Source organism: Papilio machaon, chromosome 18 (genome assembly GCF_912999745.1).
Source record: "Papilio machaon chromosome 18, ilPapMach1.1, whole genome shotgun sequence".
Taxonomy (NCBI): domain Eukaryota; kingdom Metazoa; phylum Arthropoda; class Insecta; order Lepidoptera; family Papilionidae; genus Papilio; species Papilio machaon.
Window position 1 is genome coordinate 3288059 of NC_060003.1, and position 21905 is coordinate 3309963.

Consider the following 21905-nt stretch of genomic DNA (forward strand, 5'->3'; position numbering starts at 1 on the left):
GCTAATTTGTAGAAGTCCTTTACATGTGTGTGCTTTATTATATGTGGACTTGGATTTCTGGTTGTGCGTAACTTTGAGTACAGGCAATGTAATTTAGAGAGTAACATATACGATACGACGTAGATGTTAAAAGAATAGACAGATTAAATTAATCAGTCAGTCCATAGTTACTTTCGTCTAATAACATTAACATTAAATTAGTTAATTAACATTTTTTAATTTTTATCAAAATGTAATAAGGTTTTTTAAAAGATTAGCATCAGACAGAGCCTGGCGTGTTCTGATATACTATGTTGTTGCTCTTTGGTTATTTCTGATAATAATGATGTTTGTTCGGGTAAAGCTCTTACCGTTCTAAAAGGTATCTTTTATATAATTTACTTCTTAAAATAACTTGTGTATAAGTCTTATCGGAATTCGTTGAGTGTTTCTCGTTAGCATTATACCCTTGTTATTTCATTTTAATAGGTACTTACTACTTATTAGACTGTGTTTCCACAGCGTTCTACTGAGACCTACTAATTAATTAACCGTACCTGGCGAAACTTTAAAGTTAGACCTAGACCTTTCAGTTATATATGTGCCAAAGCTTTCGTATACTAGGCCTGAAACTTCTATGATAGATTACGAGGAAAGTGGTCCTTTGATCCCTTTGCTTTATATGTTACATATAGCTTAATGTTAACCTACTTTATTTCACTCTTGATTAAAGTATATTTGAATGCGAGCGGCTAATGTACGAATAACTGAACAATGGCTTAAATACCTGTTGTGACTTAACTGGCATTATTAAATGGAAAAGAAGTGATTTTTGTTTAATTTGAATCACAATATTGATACCTCATCTAACATTTTCATTTCCCTGAATGTTTAATTTTAATACAGTGGTTTACATTAAAAAAAATGTGTCTCACTTTTAACCACCAAATCATTCTGGAATTAAATAAACCTCTAGAAACATTTATCAAATTACGATGTTTGGTGGCGAAACATATTACCTACCTTATTTCGCTCACGTAAAGGAATAAATAAAATTTTAAAAATTTATATTTTACATTAATTAAAATTAAATTATTTAATACAAACATAGTACCATTGGTATACATTAATAAATAAATAATTTTCAAAATTTTATTTAAAACGAGGAAAAGTAATTACGCACATACATTTCACAATACATCGTTTGTCTGGCATTCAGTGAACACAGATCAACATTAATCGTGCTATACAATAAACACGAACAACATTTTAATTCCAGCTATAAATTAATCCCATCACTATAGTAATACCTAACCAAGCGATAACATGTTGAATTCATCACGATATCAATGATCGGTAGTTTGTACAACTTAAATTATAACAACATAATTCAGAAATATCAAATAATATCGAATGTACATTGAATGCTTGCTTTATGTTGTGCGGTTTGATTTAAATTAACAGAACTAAATAGTTCTTCATTTTCCATTTTGAACAGCCAATAATGAAATAGTACACCACATAATCATTTTCATATTTCAGCAATCGAACGCGACACGTTGCGATGCAATACCGGAAACGACTAATTTTTAAAACCCGACCACATAACACGATAACTTAGACCACTTTTTCACTAAGGGACTAGAATTCGAGTTCAGTGAAAATTGTATAACTCATCGTCTATCGATGTAGTTGTCTTTGCCGAGTCTAGTGCGAAATACTAGTAGACAGGTCACAGTCGACAGCGCAACAACACGTTACACCATCGAGCCCGACCTTACACACGACATTTAAACGTCCCTTGACTAAGCGAAGAGAAATGAAGTTTTCGAGAGCAATTGGAAACAACAAATCCGCGTCGGGGCGTGACAAAGCGCTCGTCCATTTTGTTTATGGAGTCATTAGTTAATACCTCGGAAGGCACTAACTTCACAGTTATTAGTTGAACGGACGTTTATTTTCGCATCGTTGCACATAAATTTTGTTTCAGTTGAAGCTAAATTTTGTAACATTGTGCTAATGGACTTTTTACAGAAGGACGTAATGTACACTCAATTTCAAAAATAAGTTGTACACTTTTTCAATAAAAATCATTTAATACCCAATTTCATTAGGACGTGTTTTGAAACATATTAGTGGTGAATAATTGTAATCAAGATAGTAGCAAGTTGGTTTAGTCTTTCAATCGATAGTAATCTATTATTATCTCATCACGTGTCAAACATTCATCTATGTAGAGTATTTCTATTGTACTTAAACAATTAGTCGTATGGTGGTATTAAGTACGATTTATTAACATGGAACATACTCACGTCGCCTTTGATATGTTAATAAACGTGTAAATGGGTCACAAAGAGCCCTTTGCTATACGTCGTAGGGCTCTTTGAAACAAAGACCACATACCTGAATAGTTGTCCAGAATTGACAGAGGTAAACTATATACGTATTGAGAATTATATTTTAAGCTTTTCTTACCTTATCGAAGACATCTACATACGATGTTTTTGCTAGTTGAAATATTTGTTAATAGTTCCAAAGTAACAATACCTCTCAATGGGCAAAACTACTATATATTACCTGGAATTTCTTGCTAAAATATGATTGTATTTATGAAACGCCTACAACAAAAATAGTCTTCAATAAGAGACATAATCGTAGCGAATTGCTTTTGGACACCTCTATTCCAAATAACACTCTAACTCCGACCTTACGAGATGTTAATGGGAACTGTCAGTACCATTAATTATTCCTGTATATGTATGTTGGGAGATAATGTTACCAATGCAAAGGTTATTTTCATAATTCAGCGTATGTCAATGCTATATTAGTTTCAATGATTACAACTGTATGATGTCATAACAATTTTCAAAATTCGTTTTATTGTTGTACTTATAACTTATACCTATACTTATTATATTTTTGCCTTAATTTGAACTTTATATTAAACTGATGTAAAATCCAACAGTTTTTTTCATTATTAGACACACTTTCTATTAAGCTAATGATGTTAGCATACTAGGCGCATGCGACTTTAATCGCACGTGTCGTACGTCGACGAACGTCGCATTAAAGTCGCATTCGAACAGTATGCTAACATCAGTAGCTTAATAGAAAATGTGTTTAATAATGAAAAAAACTTCTGCATTTTACATTAGTATAAGAAAAAGTTCGAATTAAGGAAGAAAAAGTACATCGCGCGACTAACTGTGCTACTGAAGAAATGTTCTTATGACCTTAGTCTATTGTATGCCTTACTTTAGTCTAAACTTTAAAAGCAAACAATACCTGACTATAAGTAAATCTTGTTAGTCCGGACAGGCATCCTCCCGGGGGAGTACCTGAGAACTAAGTCCGACGCGACAATGCGCTTGGATAAAACATGCTGTCTTCGAATATATACATTTTTTTTAATAAAGCTAGTTTTCTCATGAGATTTGTAACTGTAGGAGTATTGCGAAGAAGTTTATGAGCTATCTAAGGTTTATTAAATTAAATAAAAATTTACAAAAATCGAATATTACCTAGACGTTTGTTTTGTTTTTTTTTTCATATTAGAAAGTTTATTTGAAAACAGTTAACAAGGTAATCGACGTGGATTAAACATACTGTGTACGAATTATTCTGTCAGATATTATCAATTAAACTAACAATCTAGGTTAAACTTGTTCCAATAGCGTGCTATCAAACGAAATTGTTACATTGTTTGATTTTATACAACGCGAAGGTTTAAAGATCTTTTGAAGACATTTTAATTTAGTACACTGATGTCCAAAGCTTATTCTAACTTATACAATGAGCAAGTTCACAGATTGACGGTTTCAATAAACAGAGTTTATAAACAGATCTTCAATTTTTAGCTTTTACTTCTTTATTCTGTCATCTTACTTTGTTATTAATGTCTTTGAATTTAATGTGTTATACCCGCTAATCGCAATTTCTATTAGTTAATTTCCTTTTGATTAAATAAATACTTTTTAAACATTTTAGCAAAGCTATTAAAATATTAGAAAGCATAATGCTAAAATCTTGTTTGTCCATCCTTTTAATTACATATCGTCCAGCCCTTACACAAACTTCCACAAATTCACGTAACTTTGCAGAGGGACAGCGAGAGTGGCCAAGGGTTTGATTTATTGAATTATTACTCGATTTGCATCGCTAATTCAAATCCGTCCGCATTTATAAATGTAAGGCAAACAAAGATAAGAGGTATTTTGTGTTACCCGAACTCCCTAAATAATTCAATAATGGAACAACATTCGGGTTAGAATGTGGTTTGAGTATCGGCTTTTAGTAGTTACTTTATTGAGAATGCCAAAGGCCTGATTGTAATGCTTCTTATTTGTGAAAATATTACTTACCCTTTTTATAACAACGAAATAAGGATGTATTTTTTTACATCCAGTAGCAGGTCGCAGTTTAGATAATGGATTATCTTAAAATACCTTCAGTCAGCCTTAAAGGTATATATTGTACATCAATGAGACTGGTATTCCAATTCCCAAAAGTAAACATGAACAGAAAACAACTGAATTGTAGATCATTAATGCAAAAAAAAACTTTCAAATCTGTTTTTCTTATTAAGTTTTATCTATTAAGTCAATCAAAGTATTATTCATAATATTCAAAGTCTACAAAGATTGAAGTGATAAATTTTATACCAGTCTTATAACTTTCACTGGTAAATACAGTGTAGTGGGCAAGTTCGTGACCCGTGGTCCCATGAGCGACCATGGGCATCGGAGCAAGGCGGACGTCGTGGGAATACGGACCCCGGACTCGATCAACTCACGATTGCCGATTTGAAATGCAAACTCGTAAAAATAATATTCTATTTTTTAAAATAATACCTTTAATGTCATAAAGAACTATCGGCTTTACTATTAATAAATAGGTAATGATTTTGGGTACAAAATAATTTCTTAATAGTTTGTAGGTACTCTGGGTACCTATTTGGTAGTCAATATGAGACGACTGCTTGCTCGCTTGACAGTCGAATATACCAGAAATTGGCAAGCGACATTCTGTCTCCTAAGGTAAAAATCTGTTAATTCCGTCTGCCAGTCTGGGTTAGAGCGTGAATCCTTAATTAAAAGTAAAACAATAATCTAAAAGTACATTATAAATATATTTTTTGTAAGTATAAGTTTTTTATAATATTAAAAAAATAGTTTATTTTAAACTTAATAAATAAACTGGCGCTTCATAATTACTTCATTTAATACGTAGCGGCAAGTCAGTCCTATCTACACTCCGCACACGAAACGCAAACGTAGCAAAATATCTAATGTATATATATTGTTACGATATATTTTGTTTAGTATTATATTCTGTAACACTAACTTATTAAAACGGTAATGTTCTTTCTTTGTAACAGTAGAAAAATCCACAAATTATATTGTAATTAATTAATTTAAAACAGATTATTTAATACGTTGTTATCATAAGGCCGGTAAAAATGTTGTCTAATTTGGAATACATGATACATTTTGAATACAACTTTTGCTACACTAGAGATTTTTATCTTGTACAAGACACATTCAACTATTATTTAGCTGATAAGAGTATTGGGAATTAATTCAAAGCGATTGGACGAATATGGCAGAAATAAACGATTCTTATGCATCCAACACCGCCTCGTTGTAATATTTCACTAGCTAGTTGCCAGCTTACGATAACAATGCAAGTAGCAAAATGATTCGTGGCACGTGATCTAAATAAAAATTCATATTTAAACAAATACTTCTAAGTTTGTGATTTAAAATATTAATAGCCGAAAAGAGAGTTTATAGTTTTTGATTTAATACTTAATGGTAATGTTAATTGCTTAAAAATACTGAACTCTATGTATAAAAATGACTCCATTCGAATCCTATTTTACTTACAAATATCAAAAATAATCAATAGTTACAAGTTTGTTTTATTTAAACAACCATACTTTATGAGCTGTGGATCATAATAAAAAATGTAGGGATGGTTTGAAAGAAATACCATTTTATTTGAGGTTTCAAAAACTTCGGTTAGGATAAATAGATTCAAGGACGAAAGTAAAGGACGTTATTACTAGCAATTGATCTGTTAACGCATAGGAAGAGAGCGATTTAAAAGGACTGATATAAATGTAAATGGTATGAATTAACATGATCGTTTATTTATTTAAAGAAGGGGAGAGAACTAGCGTTCGACGCATTCCTTCCTCTGTACTAATCTAGATACATACTATCGACGGGATCAATTCGCTCGAGCCTCGATTCTTTTCCCCTCAAAGATGCCGCTGTCACTAGAAATGAAAGTTATTCAAGCTATTTGCGTTCATCGTGTCGTGTAATGAGTTCCAGTGAACCTTTGATTTTTTGCCTTTTGCGTTTTATTTGTAGATCTGATGTGTAAGGGTTTTAGTTCCGTTCTCAGTGATGATATCTATTAGAATTGTAAATGCATTTTAGTGCGTGTTCTTGAGTTTAGGATAACATCAAAACACGACTGACTGGCGCAATCGCACAAACATCCAATCACTTAAGATTCCCCTTAGTGTATCTCTCATAGTAAATCTACTAAAAGGGTCTCTCTTAGTAACCATCAAAGAACTCTGAGTGTAGCAGGAATACTTACATAAATGACGATACATAGTTATTTAATTTAATTTAAGTAGTTTTTTTTTTTCAATTTTATTAAGTTTTTCATTCATTCACTAACGACTTTAAATGCACATTCATTCAATGTCAATTACTGGCTGATTCTGCATGTCAATTTTCATTACATGCGACCTGACAAAGGTCATGACAGTACCGTTTTGGAATTGTAGCTGTTGTTTACAAAGTTTACTCGTTCTATAGTGTAGAAAAATAATACGCTCACTTAGTTTATTTTATGTTGGGGATTTTATTTTTTATTATAGTCTTAGAATGGATCGATTTTTTTGTTGTTTGTAGTTTTGCATATTTACCTGTTTGTGGAAAGTGTAAGCGATGCATACAGAAATTGTAGTATATTGTTTGTTCAAATACATTTTAAGCGATTTATACCGTTGATTATTAAATTGTATGTTCGACAGGCATACTCATCTCAGTACACTAATAGTGTGTCATTTGTCAATGTTACTAGAACCTGACCGTAATTGTTAGACATTTGTCAACGTTGCCATTTCTGAGACAATATTTGGCTTCGCAATCGGTACTCTGCTCCCTTTGATGTGCCATAAACGTTCCTCCTATTACAATATCATCTTACATTTGCATAGATATATATATTGCGACATTAATAGCAGTGAATCTAGTATCTACTAATAGAACTTACAGAAAATATTTAACTGCATTGATTGTATATATTTTCCCCAATAAAAAGCTCTCGTAACATATTTTGTACTACTTTTTTATATCTACCAAGCTAGGAAAAATACAAAGAAGATGTGGTAGTATTTATTATAACCGATTTCAACAAATCTTTATTTTTTTTAAAACTACGTTTAGTATCCTACATTTAGCAACTTTTATTTTTGTAGACATCGACTACAAGTACTCGTATATAGGAAAACAAAATAAAACAGTTTCTTAAGCCATTTTTCGTATTCTAATAATATCAAGTAATCTTTAGTTTAAAAAGATAAGCAACCCTTTGCAACGCTCCAATAAGAGATTTTATCTGATGATTTATGATGGTAATAGAGGTATGTAAATAGCGTCTCGTAATACAGTGTTGCTTTCACTGGGGTCATTTGGTCCCAAAGGTGAAGGGTGATACTATCGCTAATTTATTCTGAGAATCGATTACACTTGTAATTTGAAAACCAAATAGAAAATAAATTAAACATTTATAAACTTCGGCACTACCTACTTCGGTACAAAATTTGAACTGAAGGTAAGGCATCATCCTTGAATCTATAGATTTTAATTGTCGCCGCGCCTCCGTTAGAATGGAATAAATAAAAAAAAGTAACCTATGTTCTTAAGACGATGTTATACATCAAGATCTGTTGAGTCCTATCAGAGATACTTTCTAACAAACATCCGTCTAATTCTAAACTCTCATTTTTAATATAAGTAAGATTATGATAACTTAAACCTTCGTGGTTGCCAACATGAATGTTGATAATTAAAACAATGGTTCTGAAATGCCATATTTACGAGTATATAAGAAGTTTATGAGCGATCCCTTAGACTTGTCTATCAAAAAATCAAAGATGAACGAAATGATTCGTAATTTGAAAATAAATATGTATAGTCGTATATACATGTGTGCTCAGCAATACAGCGTTTATTGACATGTCACATTTTGTCTTGTCAGCCATTTGCCCACTAGCAAGGGAAAATATATTTTATGGTGTTAGCGACAAAGTCTAAAATGTATTTTATTTCGCATTGTACTCTCTTATACAAGCAGAATTTCTCGTCACGTATTATCCTAAAAATATTTAATTCCCAAGGCAATTATCTTCCTTACATATTAATGATATACAATGTTTTACGAATCAGAAACAAATGCTTATTAAAGTACGGCCTCCCTAAGTGACGGATTTAAAAATGTTTTCTTTTTTTATATTGTAAACAGGAAGTGATCAAAACAATTTCACGTTATCTTTGCGTTTTCAAAAAGATACGCAATTTAATAGTCGGCAGATTGTAACCGCTGCTGGTCATAAATTCGAAGTCATAACTCGGCGTTTAAGGCCGAGCGTTATCTTGCGGTTGCGATAACAGGCCATGCCTAGCCCCTTCTCACCTTTGATGTCCTTATCAAAAGAAACCAACCAAAATACGTAGCTATAGTGACGTCTCTTGCAATTTATCGATGAATATAATGAAGGAGAAAATGTTTTGTGTCCCGTTAATTATTTAATGATAAGTAATAAAGGATCTTATATATTTACATTATTATAGTTCCAATCGTGTTCATCTTCTACTTACAGACTTTAAAAACGTTATTTCTTTAGTGATCTGCTGATAATGATTAGTAGTAATTGATTACTAATGTATTTTTTTCAATCGTATTTTTACGTTATATTTAAAAGTGTAAGTTTTCATCTCTTTAAAAAAAAACAGTGGTAAATGTTAATTAAAAGTAAATTTTCTTTGACATGCTTTCAATACAAAACCATTTTCCTGAACGTAGGACAGAATGTCGATATAATTTTGCGGTTAATTAAAGCGAGCCATTTACCAAGGCGTCTACAAGTTTTTTTTTTTTGTTGACCTGAAAAAATAAGTGCTGATGGAAACGTCTTAACGTCAAAGTAATTAAAAAAAAGCGAGGCGCACGTCGCTTAGTAATTTTTGCATGACGTTAAAAATTGACAATTTATTTGGGACAATTCGGTACTTTCTCTTTGTTTTGTTGTAGATATTATAAAATACATAAGTTTTTTGTAAATTTTTCGTACGTTTTACTAATACTGTTGTACCCTATTTCTTTTTTGTATCATGAGGCTATCTAACAAAATCTTCTTAAATTAACGAACAAAAAATGAAGTCAATAATACAAAAAAGACGCTAAATTTGAAAGAAATATAAAAGGAATAAGACTTTGAGTTGACCAGATGAATTATTGAATACTGCGGTATTTCGAGAGGTTACTCTTTCAATCGCTTACCAAACGTACATAGCTCCATTAAACCAACAGGTGATACTTCTTTGTAGATAACACAGCTAGTAGCTATTGTGATAATAATTACATCTATCATTAAGCAGTGTACCTTCCTTAATTTTGTTACGACGCAAAATTTCGCTTCTAAATAATAATCCGCAAGTGTACCACGCGGCTGTTTTACGGTTAAGATAATAAGAATATAAAAGTTAATTAGGCTACGGTCGCCTTTATACTGTCATTTAAACACAAACCCTATTGCACCGTGTTTAAGTCCATTTTTCTTACTACCGTATTAGTTTGGAGTTTATGACAATTAAATATAAACATTATATCGTTGAAAAATGTTGAAATTATTCTCACGTCAGTGGATTCCGAATGAAAGAAACAATACAAATAAAATTTCATTTAAGGCTATTGTTTTTACACAGCCTATGCTCTATGATATGACATAGTCGAGGTTAATATATTTACTTGTGTTACTTGTTAAAATTAGATTCAGTTACTTATTTATTATCCATTTTATTACTAAGCTTATTAGACCCAGATTATATTTTCCAGATTTTTTGGCGACTACATTAAGAAGGAGTATTTTTTATATTTTAGTCTTTGCATTATTTACAGGTACTTTCAAATTAATCTTAAACGATTGCAAGGATAAGACTATAGATGTAGGCATTTCATCCATAAAATTCTAATTAATTGTAAAGATTATATTATATTGATATTATAAAACACATATCAAAACACTAAACTGTACGTGGGGTCTACATGCGCGATACTAGACCCCACGCATCCTTATCACTTGTTGTGCAAACACATTAATTCTGTGAGCCGATACTCAATAAACTCGCAAATTGTCCCCCAGGGAGCCGGCTCAGACGCCACTCAACTTTGACTAACACATCATAGCTAACGGAATACTAAATAATTCACTACTGTTTTAGTGTAATAATGATTCTACACAATAATAATACATAATGTTACAAATTCATTTTTTATATATAAAATTAATAATCACGGGTTTGATATAATTATCTATCTAATTATATATCTGAGTTTAAGAGGTGATATGGTAAAAATATAAAACATGACACAAAAAAAGTAGGCTTGCAACTTGATAAGTTGTATATCTCTAATATAACATCGTATATCTTGTATATTAACGTCTTATCGTTTTGTTTTCCTTTTAGAATGTGCCAATATGCCGTATATTGAAGACGACATCCTGCTGTTACCCGACTATGAAAGATTACAGTTTTTTTCCTATGACCACGTATTGAATCTGCCGGAAAATAATCATATTAATGCTACAGCTCCTACAAATTCTTAGTATAGCTTATGGTACGTTACTTAAGTAAATGGGCATCTCTACTCAATTTAAAAACAAATGAAACTCTTTGGTCATTAAAATTGCACTGTCACATATGTATATTCCGGATAGAAATGTTATATGACGATTATACCAAATAGATATTATGGACGAAAGTTGAAATTGTCTGTCGTGTTGGAAATTTTAACGGTAGAAAAAGTCCAATTCAGACTAAACATATAGAGAAATTATGTTTGAAGTTATCTCCAGAACTGCTAAACAGATCTCTCTGAAATTCGACATATATGTAGAAAATAGACTAGAATAATACATATGCTACTAATTCAGTTTTTTTTAACTTCGTGCGGACGGAGTCGCGGGCGACAGTTACTTCAATATATATAACTATCAGTATGCTATAAGTTATTGAAAATTAAAAAAAGAATTGTTTTAGACATGCCACTAATTTAGCACGTCAGTACCGTCATCCATCAGAAACAGGCGTGGCTCCGAGCTAACGTTTCAATCACTCGCACACAGTTTTTGTTTCACGTGATAACGCACTACAACTATCAATCACGGCTAGATACTTCCACAATAGCATACTATTCAGTCTGTACATTTTTCTATTTTAGTTTCATTTCAAAAATTAATGAAGTTTGCGATTTTAATTTCATAATTAGTTACGTTTCTAATTTTATTTGGTATCGGTTCTTACACTCTTCATTCTTTGGTAACCCTTTATTTATCGGTATATAACAGTGTAGATTTTACACTTTTATATTCCGATATTTGTGTTCTTCTTCGTATGCTTATACCGAAGGTCGTGCTCGTCTCGTCGTCGTGTCTTCACACGCTTTTACATGTAAAACAACGAATTATACTGATTTTTAAATACAGATCCAGTCTATAACGTAATCAATCAAAGCTTGATTAACATCGTCACCTTTGGATTAAAAAATTTAAATGTTATTTGAATTGTAATTAACGTTGAAAAAAAAACGCATCAGATTCCTATTAAGATACTGTCGCCGGGGGAAATGAAAAATGAAATATGTTGATGTCAACGCGCTCTCGTTTCTTTACCCTTTTTCAACCTCTCCCCCCCACCCTTCCGGCCCCCAACAACCACTTCCGGCTTGTTAACGCAATTAGTTTGATAGCGAATGTTTTTCTCTTCCGCTTCCCTGAATTTCCCGATCAAAGATTTATGTGTACGGGAAAATTCGTTCAAATAAATATAGCAAGTCAATTACTTCTGATTTCGTGTCTTCAAATAAATTAATATGTTCTTTTTTTAGTTTATACAAGTATATTTGATCATCACTTGCGTTCTTATTAGTGTTTTTCTTGTTGTTATTTTTATCCATCAGATGTCTCCTATATACTGGGTAGTTTTCAAATAGACACATTGTTATGTAAAAAATTAGTCTTGAAAACTAACGTAGGTATGTTATATTTTCGGGGATGTGGGGTCTATTAGAAAATATATTGTACGTGTTAATACACAGAGATGTGAGTCGAAGCGTTATGGATACAGTGGTATCAAAACTTAATACACCGTTGTGTAGCCGAAATAAGGCCATTTGTGTGTCTGTTTGTGTTCAGACCACAAAGCGTTTGAAGCATCGTCTTTGTGCTTGTAGCCGTTAGCGGGAACTCACGGAGAGCAGTGCGTTCTATTGGATTATTTCTGTTTGAATGCATCACTCCGCCCACAGTGTTGCCAGCTTTTGAATGCATCTAATCCGTTTCCATCAAAGCGCAGTCCACGGAAGCGTTGCGTTATCTTAATAATAATGTATCATCTATGTAGAATATTCAATTATTTGCATTTTAACATGTAATTAATAAATATGTTGAAATTCAGTGCTGGTCTCAATTGAGGATGTATACGCTATCTTCTTTTTCTATTGAATTAATGCCTAGATGATAGTGTTGTCTTTTGCATATTGAAAAATATCGGCACAATCGGTAATTGGCTTCTCTGTATTAGTTGCTTTTTACTATTCAAAAGTAGAGATGGTTCTTACAAATGATTCCTACTTTAGGTACCTTAAGTGTATCTAAAGAATTTTGTTTAGCTGCAAATGTGAATTAGTTTAAATAACATTTGCACGACCGTTGTACGTCAGATGGCTTAATCCAAGTAAAATATTGTTATTGTCGAGGTAAATTAGTTTTAGCTAGCGTTATCTCGCAGTAATGGAGCGTATACTGAAGCTGCGTTAACTTCAACTGTTACGTAAACACGCCGCTAAGGCACTTGTATGATGTAAGCCGAATAATAATGATTGTACTAAAGCTTAACCCCATGACACACTTTAACTTTACTGTATTAAGATAAAGGTAATGTACTTTGTATGTATTTTATACTAACGACCAGTCCTGTCTTTACACGGATAGCAAAACAATTTTGTTTACAGTTTATCCCTTGCAATGCCTACACATTACTTCTTTTTGGAAACATTTTACATAAAGAAATGCAGTGAAATATTAATTAATTCTATAAATACTTAACCCTTTTTAAGTCGGGTGCCGTCTCACCTTGCATGCAGATTACTGGTACACTGACAGGTGTCTCAATGGTCAGCTTACGTCAGATCAGCCAAACGAAATAGTTCACTGAGCCAGATTATCGCCCATTAGGTCACCTTCCCCAATAACTAAGCTTTCAAAAATATATTCATTTGTGAGAGTCGATATGACTAAGATTATGAAGCAAAAACAGTGGGAATATTTTTACTAACATTGCAACCACAAAGCAGAGTACCAAACAATATTTAATTTATGCATGTAACGGTGAGTCTCCACTGTCGTAGGGCATATGTCAAAACATTATTACCATCCCCTCAATCCCTTTGAAAACAACAGATAAAACAATTGTGTTCATATAATGTACTATAGTTTAAATATCAGAACAGAGAACTGTTAACATAAATTTAACATTTTCTTTCTTTTTGTCCGCAGTGAGAGAATATCCGTCGCACCACGTGACCAGATTACGTCACTCGAGGCACCTCGATGGGTACCTGCCAATACACACTTCAGCCGTAAGTTTTGTGACGTCACCAAACGCATCCACAACCAAATATCTCATCGTAATTCATAACATTACATTTCTACCCTCAAAGCTTCCCCATAGATTGTTTTTATTATTTTCTTGCTTATTCTTAAAGAATAGATGTGTTATGCATGGAAATAAAGTAATTTAAATTGATAAATTGCATATTTAAAGAATATTAAAGCTCTCGAGGATAAATGTAAGTTAATATAAGTTAGTTATCGTGTCATTAATATTAATAGTTATAATAATTTCCAATTGCATACAGGGATTTCGAAAGGTACATATTAAAAACGTAAGATTAATGTATATAATGTAACCACTCTATTATACTTTTTAAAGTATATGCATGATGTTTATTTCATAGTTTTGAATGTGGTTAATATCTTAGTTAAGTATTTAGATAAATTGTCACCGAAAAAAATGTGTCGTTAAAAGGTCTATTTATATAATTGATAAATTACTTTTAATTTTTTTTAATATGCAATACAAAAAAAAATTGTCTATAATAGGTTACTTATGTCCTAATGCTTTTGTAGAATTTATGCCGTTTCTATTTTTATTTTCTACAGTTAATGAACAAACAGTTCTATCAATTTTACAAGTTAATTGTTCTATTGTAAGTTTACTTTTTATAACTGATATTTTAATTGGAATCGTTTAATTCAATGTTGGCACAAGCGTTCTGCACGTGTTTTCCAGCAGCTATCAAAAACATTGGACAGAGGTAATTTAACTGGTATTGGTCTATTACTGATAGATATATTGAAATGTTAATGTTTTCACTTTAACAAATAAAAGCACCTACTTTTTTTTAAATTTAATACCATTGCCCCAGAATAAAGCTGGCAAACTTACGTATAATATTCTAAACTCTATTTATGAGTTTCCACTGCGTGCAGAAAAACATTTTGTTGTCTATGTTTTTTAAGGAAAACGAAAGATGACAATATGTTTTTATACATGTAAAGTGCAAACACGCGGTAATAAAACATTAAATTCAAAACAAAGACATTCAGTAAACGTTTATCAATAATAGGCCAATGATTAAATTCAAATACCCGACTAACAATGGGGCGCGCCCTTACGCGATTTCAGTTCGTACCCGGCATGTCACCGAAGCTGGCAGTCAAGGACAACCACAAGCCACTGTTCACCGAATGTTTGAACTACAAACCTACGGTGAAAGAGGAACAACCTGTTGGCACGTATGTGTTCACGGTGAGTAATTTTAACAGTGGCTACCACTGACGAATAAACTACTTGTCTAAAACATATTATCTTAGTTTTGTGGAAAATTACTGTAACACGATAATATAGAGTAACTACAAATACAATACAGTATTTAAATCACCAACGACATGCTTTTTCATACGTACCTATTGCTAAATGATGCATTGGGAAAAGATCTGTCTGACCTGTAAAGATAAAATTTGATTCTTTGCGTTTATTATTATGTAAATATTTATAATCATTGGTCAAGTGTAAGCAGGAAATTACGAGTGAACGGTCCCTTGAAACTTATCGGACATATCCGATTCAATGGACGACGCAGTTGCCCGTGAGCTTTCACGATTCAAATATTCTGGAATATATTATCTACTCAACGTCAAATGTAATATTAATATTCAAATAAAAACTAAGTTTACTATCATATCATACTGCTTCATAATTCTACGAAAGGAAAATGTTAAGAACATCACTTCCGTACAATGTTAGTTTATTGAAATGTTTTTACAATTGTTAAATAATTCCAGGTGCATGCAGAAGACAGAGATCCGCCCGATATGGGTGGTAAAGTCACGTATAAATTCGTCTCCACTCCTGGCGAAAAAGAGAGGTTTCATGTAGACCCTGAAACGGGAGAAATTACAACAGCCGATGTAAGTTATACATTTCTTCTCGGAATTTTGTTAAAGAACTAGCATCTTTTACTTCTTTTATGATTATTAAAAGATAATAAAGAAATTTGACATTCATATTATGATAAACTTAACTCCTTACTTTTTTATCTTTTAAGATATATCTATGCGTTTTTATCACATTGCATATAGCTTTCATGGAACAAAGGTATGTTATTTGTAACCTAAGTTCGGCCAATTATTAATAATAAAGATGTAAATACAGGTTTTCGACCACGACGAGCCGTCGCGCGAAAAAGAAGCATACATAACGGTACGAGCAAGTGACAACGGCCAACCTCAGCTAGACGACGCCTGCACCATCAAGATTCTTATCGAAGACATCAATGACAACCAGCCAGTCTTCGATAAAGTTGTGAGTATAAAACAAACCAACAAGTCAAACACATTAGGGCTAGATTTAGCAAACGCTCTACCCTGTATTAGGTATAGAATTCATTCTTATGGTTATTTCTTCTAATTCCTAGAAAATATAGCCAAGATTATTTTCTATTATTAAAACTTGATGCTCTGAATTCCAATTTTATTTTTATCATTTTCCATGGAATATAATTGATATCTGTTTAATGACGGCCATGTTTAATATATTTTTGAAATTTTAGGTCTCACATTGGAATGGAATTTGCATTGTTTAATGAATATTTATCTTTTTGATTGTCCTAATAATTGTTTGTTTGTGACTAACTAAGCATTCGTCCACTAGCCTCAAAACGTGGCGCAGACTTTATTAACTCTTGCCTGTTTTTCGAAGGTCTTCCGTGGAGACGTTTGGAAGGTTTGTCTAAAAGAGCAGAGAATTTCACAAAGAGAGAGAGCGTTTCGCACAAAAATGTTTAAATTGACACTGTTAATAACTAACATTCGATTGTTACCATTGCTGATGTTTTTGTATTCGTAGATTTTGTTGTATTATTGGAAGTTGATGAAGCCGTGGTAACAATCGATACTTGAGAACAATTTGAATAGCATTCTATTTCTATTGCATGTTGCTGCATGATTTAGGATCGTAAGCCGCCGCTCAAGGCGTTATCGGTAAACATTTCTTCATTCTGTGTTTGAATTCACTTATTTTGCACATTTCTAGTCGATGTGTTTTTTTAGCTAGGCTGCTCTTTCCCCTTAGGTGCATTTTATCACACTGCACGATTATTATTATTTTAATTAAGAAACTTTCTCTAAGCTTTGGGCATGCTTCGCGTAGAACATGTCGAAGTGAAATCTCATAACTACTTAACATAGAAGCTAATGTGTGACTATTTCCTAAAAAATATGAAATGTTAATAAAACATTTTGATCACAAAAAAAATCTATCAGGTTTCAACATAACTTATTGATGAACTGAAATTTGAAATTCCCACCACTGACTAAACCTTTCTAAACGGCTTCAAAATCAAATAATTTAATGTTTAATCTTCTGTCCAGTCGTATTCGGAGTCTGTACCTCAAGACTTGCCGAGCGGACGCGAAGTGATGAGGATATCAGCTACTGACATCGACGATGGCAATAATTCCATCGTCCACTACAGCCTCGACTCTAATTCTCCGGACCAAGCTTACTTCTACATAGATCCAGACAACGGAGTTATCTTTTTAAATAAAACTATTGATGTAAGTATTAACTATTTCAAAATCAATATTAATGTTATAAAATATTATTTACTGTTTTGCTGCAGTGCCAAATAAACATAAAATGTTACCTAATTGTATTGCTATCAAATTAATGAGACTTAGTAATTGTGTTAAGGCAAAATGTGTTAAATCAAACATTATTTTCCGCCTTACTAATATTATAAATACGAATCTTAGATGGATGGATGGATGGATGGATGTTTGTTTGAAGGTATCTCCCTATGACACAGATGTAGAACATAGTCTGGAAGAACACATGGGCTACTTATTCTATTTTTTTTAATTCCGCGCGGACGGAGTCGCGGGTGACAGCTAGTTGAATAATAAATTTAATATTATTGGATGTTTCGCGATGTTCATTTTTATGGATCAGCAAAGGATCCACTGGTTTGGCAAGATTCCAAATATAAAATATTTTAGGTTCCCTTTAATATCTCTCTACGATCTCTGCGGCATCGTAAACGGGAAAATATCGTTACAATAATTGTGATTTTGATGTTATTCCTGCAGAAAGTTCCCGGGTACAAATTTAAGTTGAGTGCCATAGTGAAAGATATGGGCGATCCGCCTCAGCAAAGTTCGATTACTTTAGACATTCAAGTCATAGAGTCTAACAAGAAAAGCCCGTCCTTCATAGAAGTTCCCGATGAACCGATAAGATTAAAAGAAAATTACGCTGACTTCAACACACCTATAGCTACAATCAGAGCTGTGTAAGTATTGTTCTACTTTCAATATCAATATCTTATCCTTAGTAAGTGTATTTTACTTAAAAATTATTTTTTAGATCAAATATACCTGAAGAGAAGAAACTACAATTCGAATTAGTTATGGGTCAAACAGAACAAACGAATAAATGGCACACATTTGTATTAGAGCCCGAAGCTGATTCCGCCTACATAAAGCTTGGTAATCATTTGGATTACGAGAAAATCACCGATTATACATTAACTGTCAGAATACAAGTAAGCATTTCACATTTAAAATAAAACTTTATTTTAATTCATTTATTGTATGGTATCTCATTCAATATTATTTTCAGAATAATTATAAATTAGCTGCAGAAACTATTATCCAAATAGAAGTTGAAGACGTTAACGATAATATTCCAATATTCAGCGAAATCAGATCTGGCAGTGTCCTAGAAAACGAACCGCCGGGCACTCCCGTTATGCAAGTTCGAGCATTTGACGCTGACGGTACTTCAGCAAACAATCAAGTGACTTACGAGCTCGGAGACCCGTCCGATCCTTTCGCTATCGACAGCATTACTGGCAACATAACAACACTAAAGATGTTCGATAGAGAAGAAAGGAGTTTCTATAACATTAAAATTATTGCAACCGATAATTCAGAATCGGCACTCATACCCGGAAAACATAACGCCGGCCAACAAGTGTTTCTTATCGAAATAGCCGATAAAAACGACAATAGACCACATTTCACACAAGAAACTTACGTCGCTGAATCAATTGCGGAAAATGCAAATATAAATGAACTGGTCACTCAAGTTACAGCAGTCGATATCGACACAGGTAAATTTTTAATCGAGTAATTTGATCCAGAACTCATAGTATAAGTTTAGTAATAGAACATCGTTGTTAAATCAATACACTCGACGATACACTTGCTTCATTAGGATAATTATTGCATATGATATAGTGCTTGATGTACTCTGTTCCAATATCTAAGGATTTATTATCATCACCATTCTAGACATTAAAAATTATTTTAATAAGCAAGACGAATTTTCCTTGCTTGTTACTGTCTTATATAAAAGGTGTAGTTGTTAATTTATTTCAACAAGAAACTCAAACTTAAGTTCCAACCCACGCTAAACAAAACATTCAATGTTTTACCACCGCGATTCAATGTGGGCGTTGTGACCCTGACATTTGTGATCTTCGTAGAAACGTATTCGTTTGTTTTGTATTTTAAGGAATTCTAGATACTTAGTTTATAACCCCGGGCTTGTGTTATAACTTTGTTTTCAAATAATTAAAATATATGTCCTTATTATTATTAATGACGGTATTTAAGGGATACTATTAATTTTTATTTAATAAGCGAAATATACCCTAAGAGACAGTTTAAGTGACTAAATTAAGCATGGCAGAAAGAAAATATGTTATATTATAATATATATATAATAATAAAAAATATGTAAATATTTATATGTTATAGTATATTTTTTTTTGTTTTAGCGTCTGTGGTATCGTATAGCATTGTAGCTGGCAACACTTACGATGCTTTCGTTATTCGTAACTTCACCGGCGAGATTCGAGTCAACAACGAACTGGATTATGAGAATATAACTAGCTATAGCCTTGATGTGAAAGCTTTCGATGGACTGTTTGAGGATTATGCTAAAGTCATAATCAATATTGAGAATCTCAACGACAATCCGCCCGTCTTCTTGGCCAATTACACGAAAACCATCGAAGAAGAAAAACTGTACGAAGGATGTATTGTTAAGGTAATAATATAGTATTATGTTAAACTAATTTCTTTGAAAATTCTTCAAAATCTCTTGTATTTTAGGTTAGGCTGAAGTAAATACCCTATTTCGCTTGTGGAAAATTATTATTACACACCTACGAGTTTGTCTTTGTAAAATAAAAAATAAAAAAACAGTTTTTTTATTTTAATCACACGTCTATTTCTGATGGTTTCTACTACGTGTCTAAATTTTCCTCAGGTCGAAGCCTATGATCCCGATATCAAAGACCGTAACGCACCACAGAACATAGTCTACTCTCTAGTCAAGCACGAACAGAAAGAGTTCCTGCAAATAGACAACGATGGATGTCTTCGTCTCACCAAACCTCTGGACAGAGACCAACCTTCAGGGTTCACGAGGTGGCAGATACTCATCATGGCGGCTGACCAGGGCGGCAGGCTGGGTTCTGACAGTTTACGGTCTACCACTGAAGTTATATTGGAGCTGACGGATATCAACGACAATGCCCCATTCCTTACCAACGTAAGTACACATTTTAACAATTTCAGTACCACCGACTTAAACTACCTGTCTTAAAAGTGATTTTAATAATTCTTTGATGACCGAAATTTCAGGCTTAAAATCTTATCTTTTGTACGTGATACAATAAGAAAAAATATTAAGTTAAAAATAAACTTTCCACTAACTATAAAAGTTTAAGGAAATTAACTCTATTATTATATTTACATCGATTTTCTTTAATTTCTCTATTATGTTCCCTTTAATGGGTACATGTTTTTACAACTTAATTCGTTCGTGGCGCTACATTAATTACACTTTTTTTGTTTGCGATAAAATGCACGCAATTTCACCTTGTCGGTTACAAGCCCCTTGTTCTTTATAGTTTACTTTATAAGAATCGCCACGGGTATAAATTAATAACCAACTCTTGTAAAGGTTTGCTGTCAAGAACAATCAATTGATAGCTTTTATTAAATAAAGGTTTCTATGCTTTCTTCCTAAGCTGTAAGATGATATTAATAACCGTTTTTGCGCAACTTCCTTGAAAAATAATACATGTTTTTCGTCATATTTTTATAGTGATAGGACATTTTGCTCACTTATTAAAAGAAAATACCGTCTCTGTGACATACCAGAGTTTACGATGTAATATTGTTATACCTCTGTTGTATTAATATAGTTGAGTAAAATTTAATTTACTCCAACTACTGAAACAGCAAAACATCTGTGGCTAAAGTTAGATAAAAAAGTAAAAAGTTTTATGAAAATGATGATTTATAAATAAAGCAATAAAATAAACCAACGGATCTCACTTTCCGGTGCAACTTTATTTCGTCTTTGTAAAGTCAGAAGCATCTGTTACTCTTGCTTAAACTTTGGCTACTAGAATTGGGCCAGGCGCGGCCCCAACTTTTGCAGCCCCTAATTTACCTGAATTCGCTCTATGAATAGAAACGTTCAAGAAACCGTGAACAACAATTTTGGGTTGAAGATTGCTAAAAAATAATCTACCAATTTTTTTTTTTTTTGTAAAACTTGATCATTTCAACAAGAAGCGAAACAATAGAGGTAGGTAAAAATTTATCGCTTACCTGCCTCTTAATGCGATCTCGTATTTCATGATTAAGAACGATTGTTTAGCGTGAGCTTTTTCCGCCAATTTTTTATGTAAATTTCGTTTCCTTTTCTGGTATATTCTATATCTCGTATAGACTTGATATAGACCCGTACTTCACTTCTTCATTGCTTTAACGATTATGTGTTATGATTTATTCGGCAGTTATGCGGCGTTTGTTACGTTCGTGAAACTTTTCCATTTCTTTAGTATACGAGGCAATCTTCATTTTTTATTTCGATATCAAATACTTTCAGAATGATTCAAATTAAATAATCTAAGTTTTTTATATACTTTTTACAAATTTTCTTTATGTGTAACATACCGTCGAAATCATTCCTTCC

General features: G+C 32.5%; 1 protein-coding gene across 1 annotated transcript in view; it reads left to right on the plus strand.

Moving 5' to 3' along the window:
* Positions 1–21905, plus strand: part of LOC106707400 (DE-cadherin) — a 193230-nt gene that overhangs the window by 146378 nt on the left and 24947 nt on the right. The window contains exons 2-11 of the mRNA XM_014516041.2: positions 13841–13923; positions 15033–15155; positions 15692–15817; positions 16062–16211; positions 17279–17464; positions 17996–18198; positions 18273–18450; positions 18528–19020; positions 19690–19961; positions 20184–20468. Of these exons, the coding sequence (XP_014371527.2) occupies positions 13841–13923; positions 15033–15155; positions 15692–15817; positions 16062–16211; positions 17279–17464; positions 17996–18198; positions 18273–18450; positions 18528–19020; positions 19690–19961; positions 20184–20468 (2099 nt within the window). The remainder of the gene's footprint in view (positions 1–13840; positions 13924–15032; positions 15156–15691; positions 15818–16061; positions 16212–17278; positions 17465–17995; positions 18199–18272; positions 18451–18527; positions 19021–19689; positions 19962–20183; positions 20469–21905) is intronic.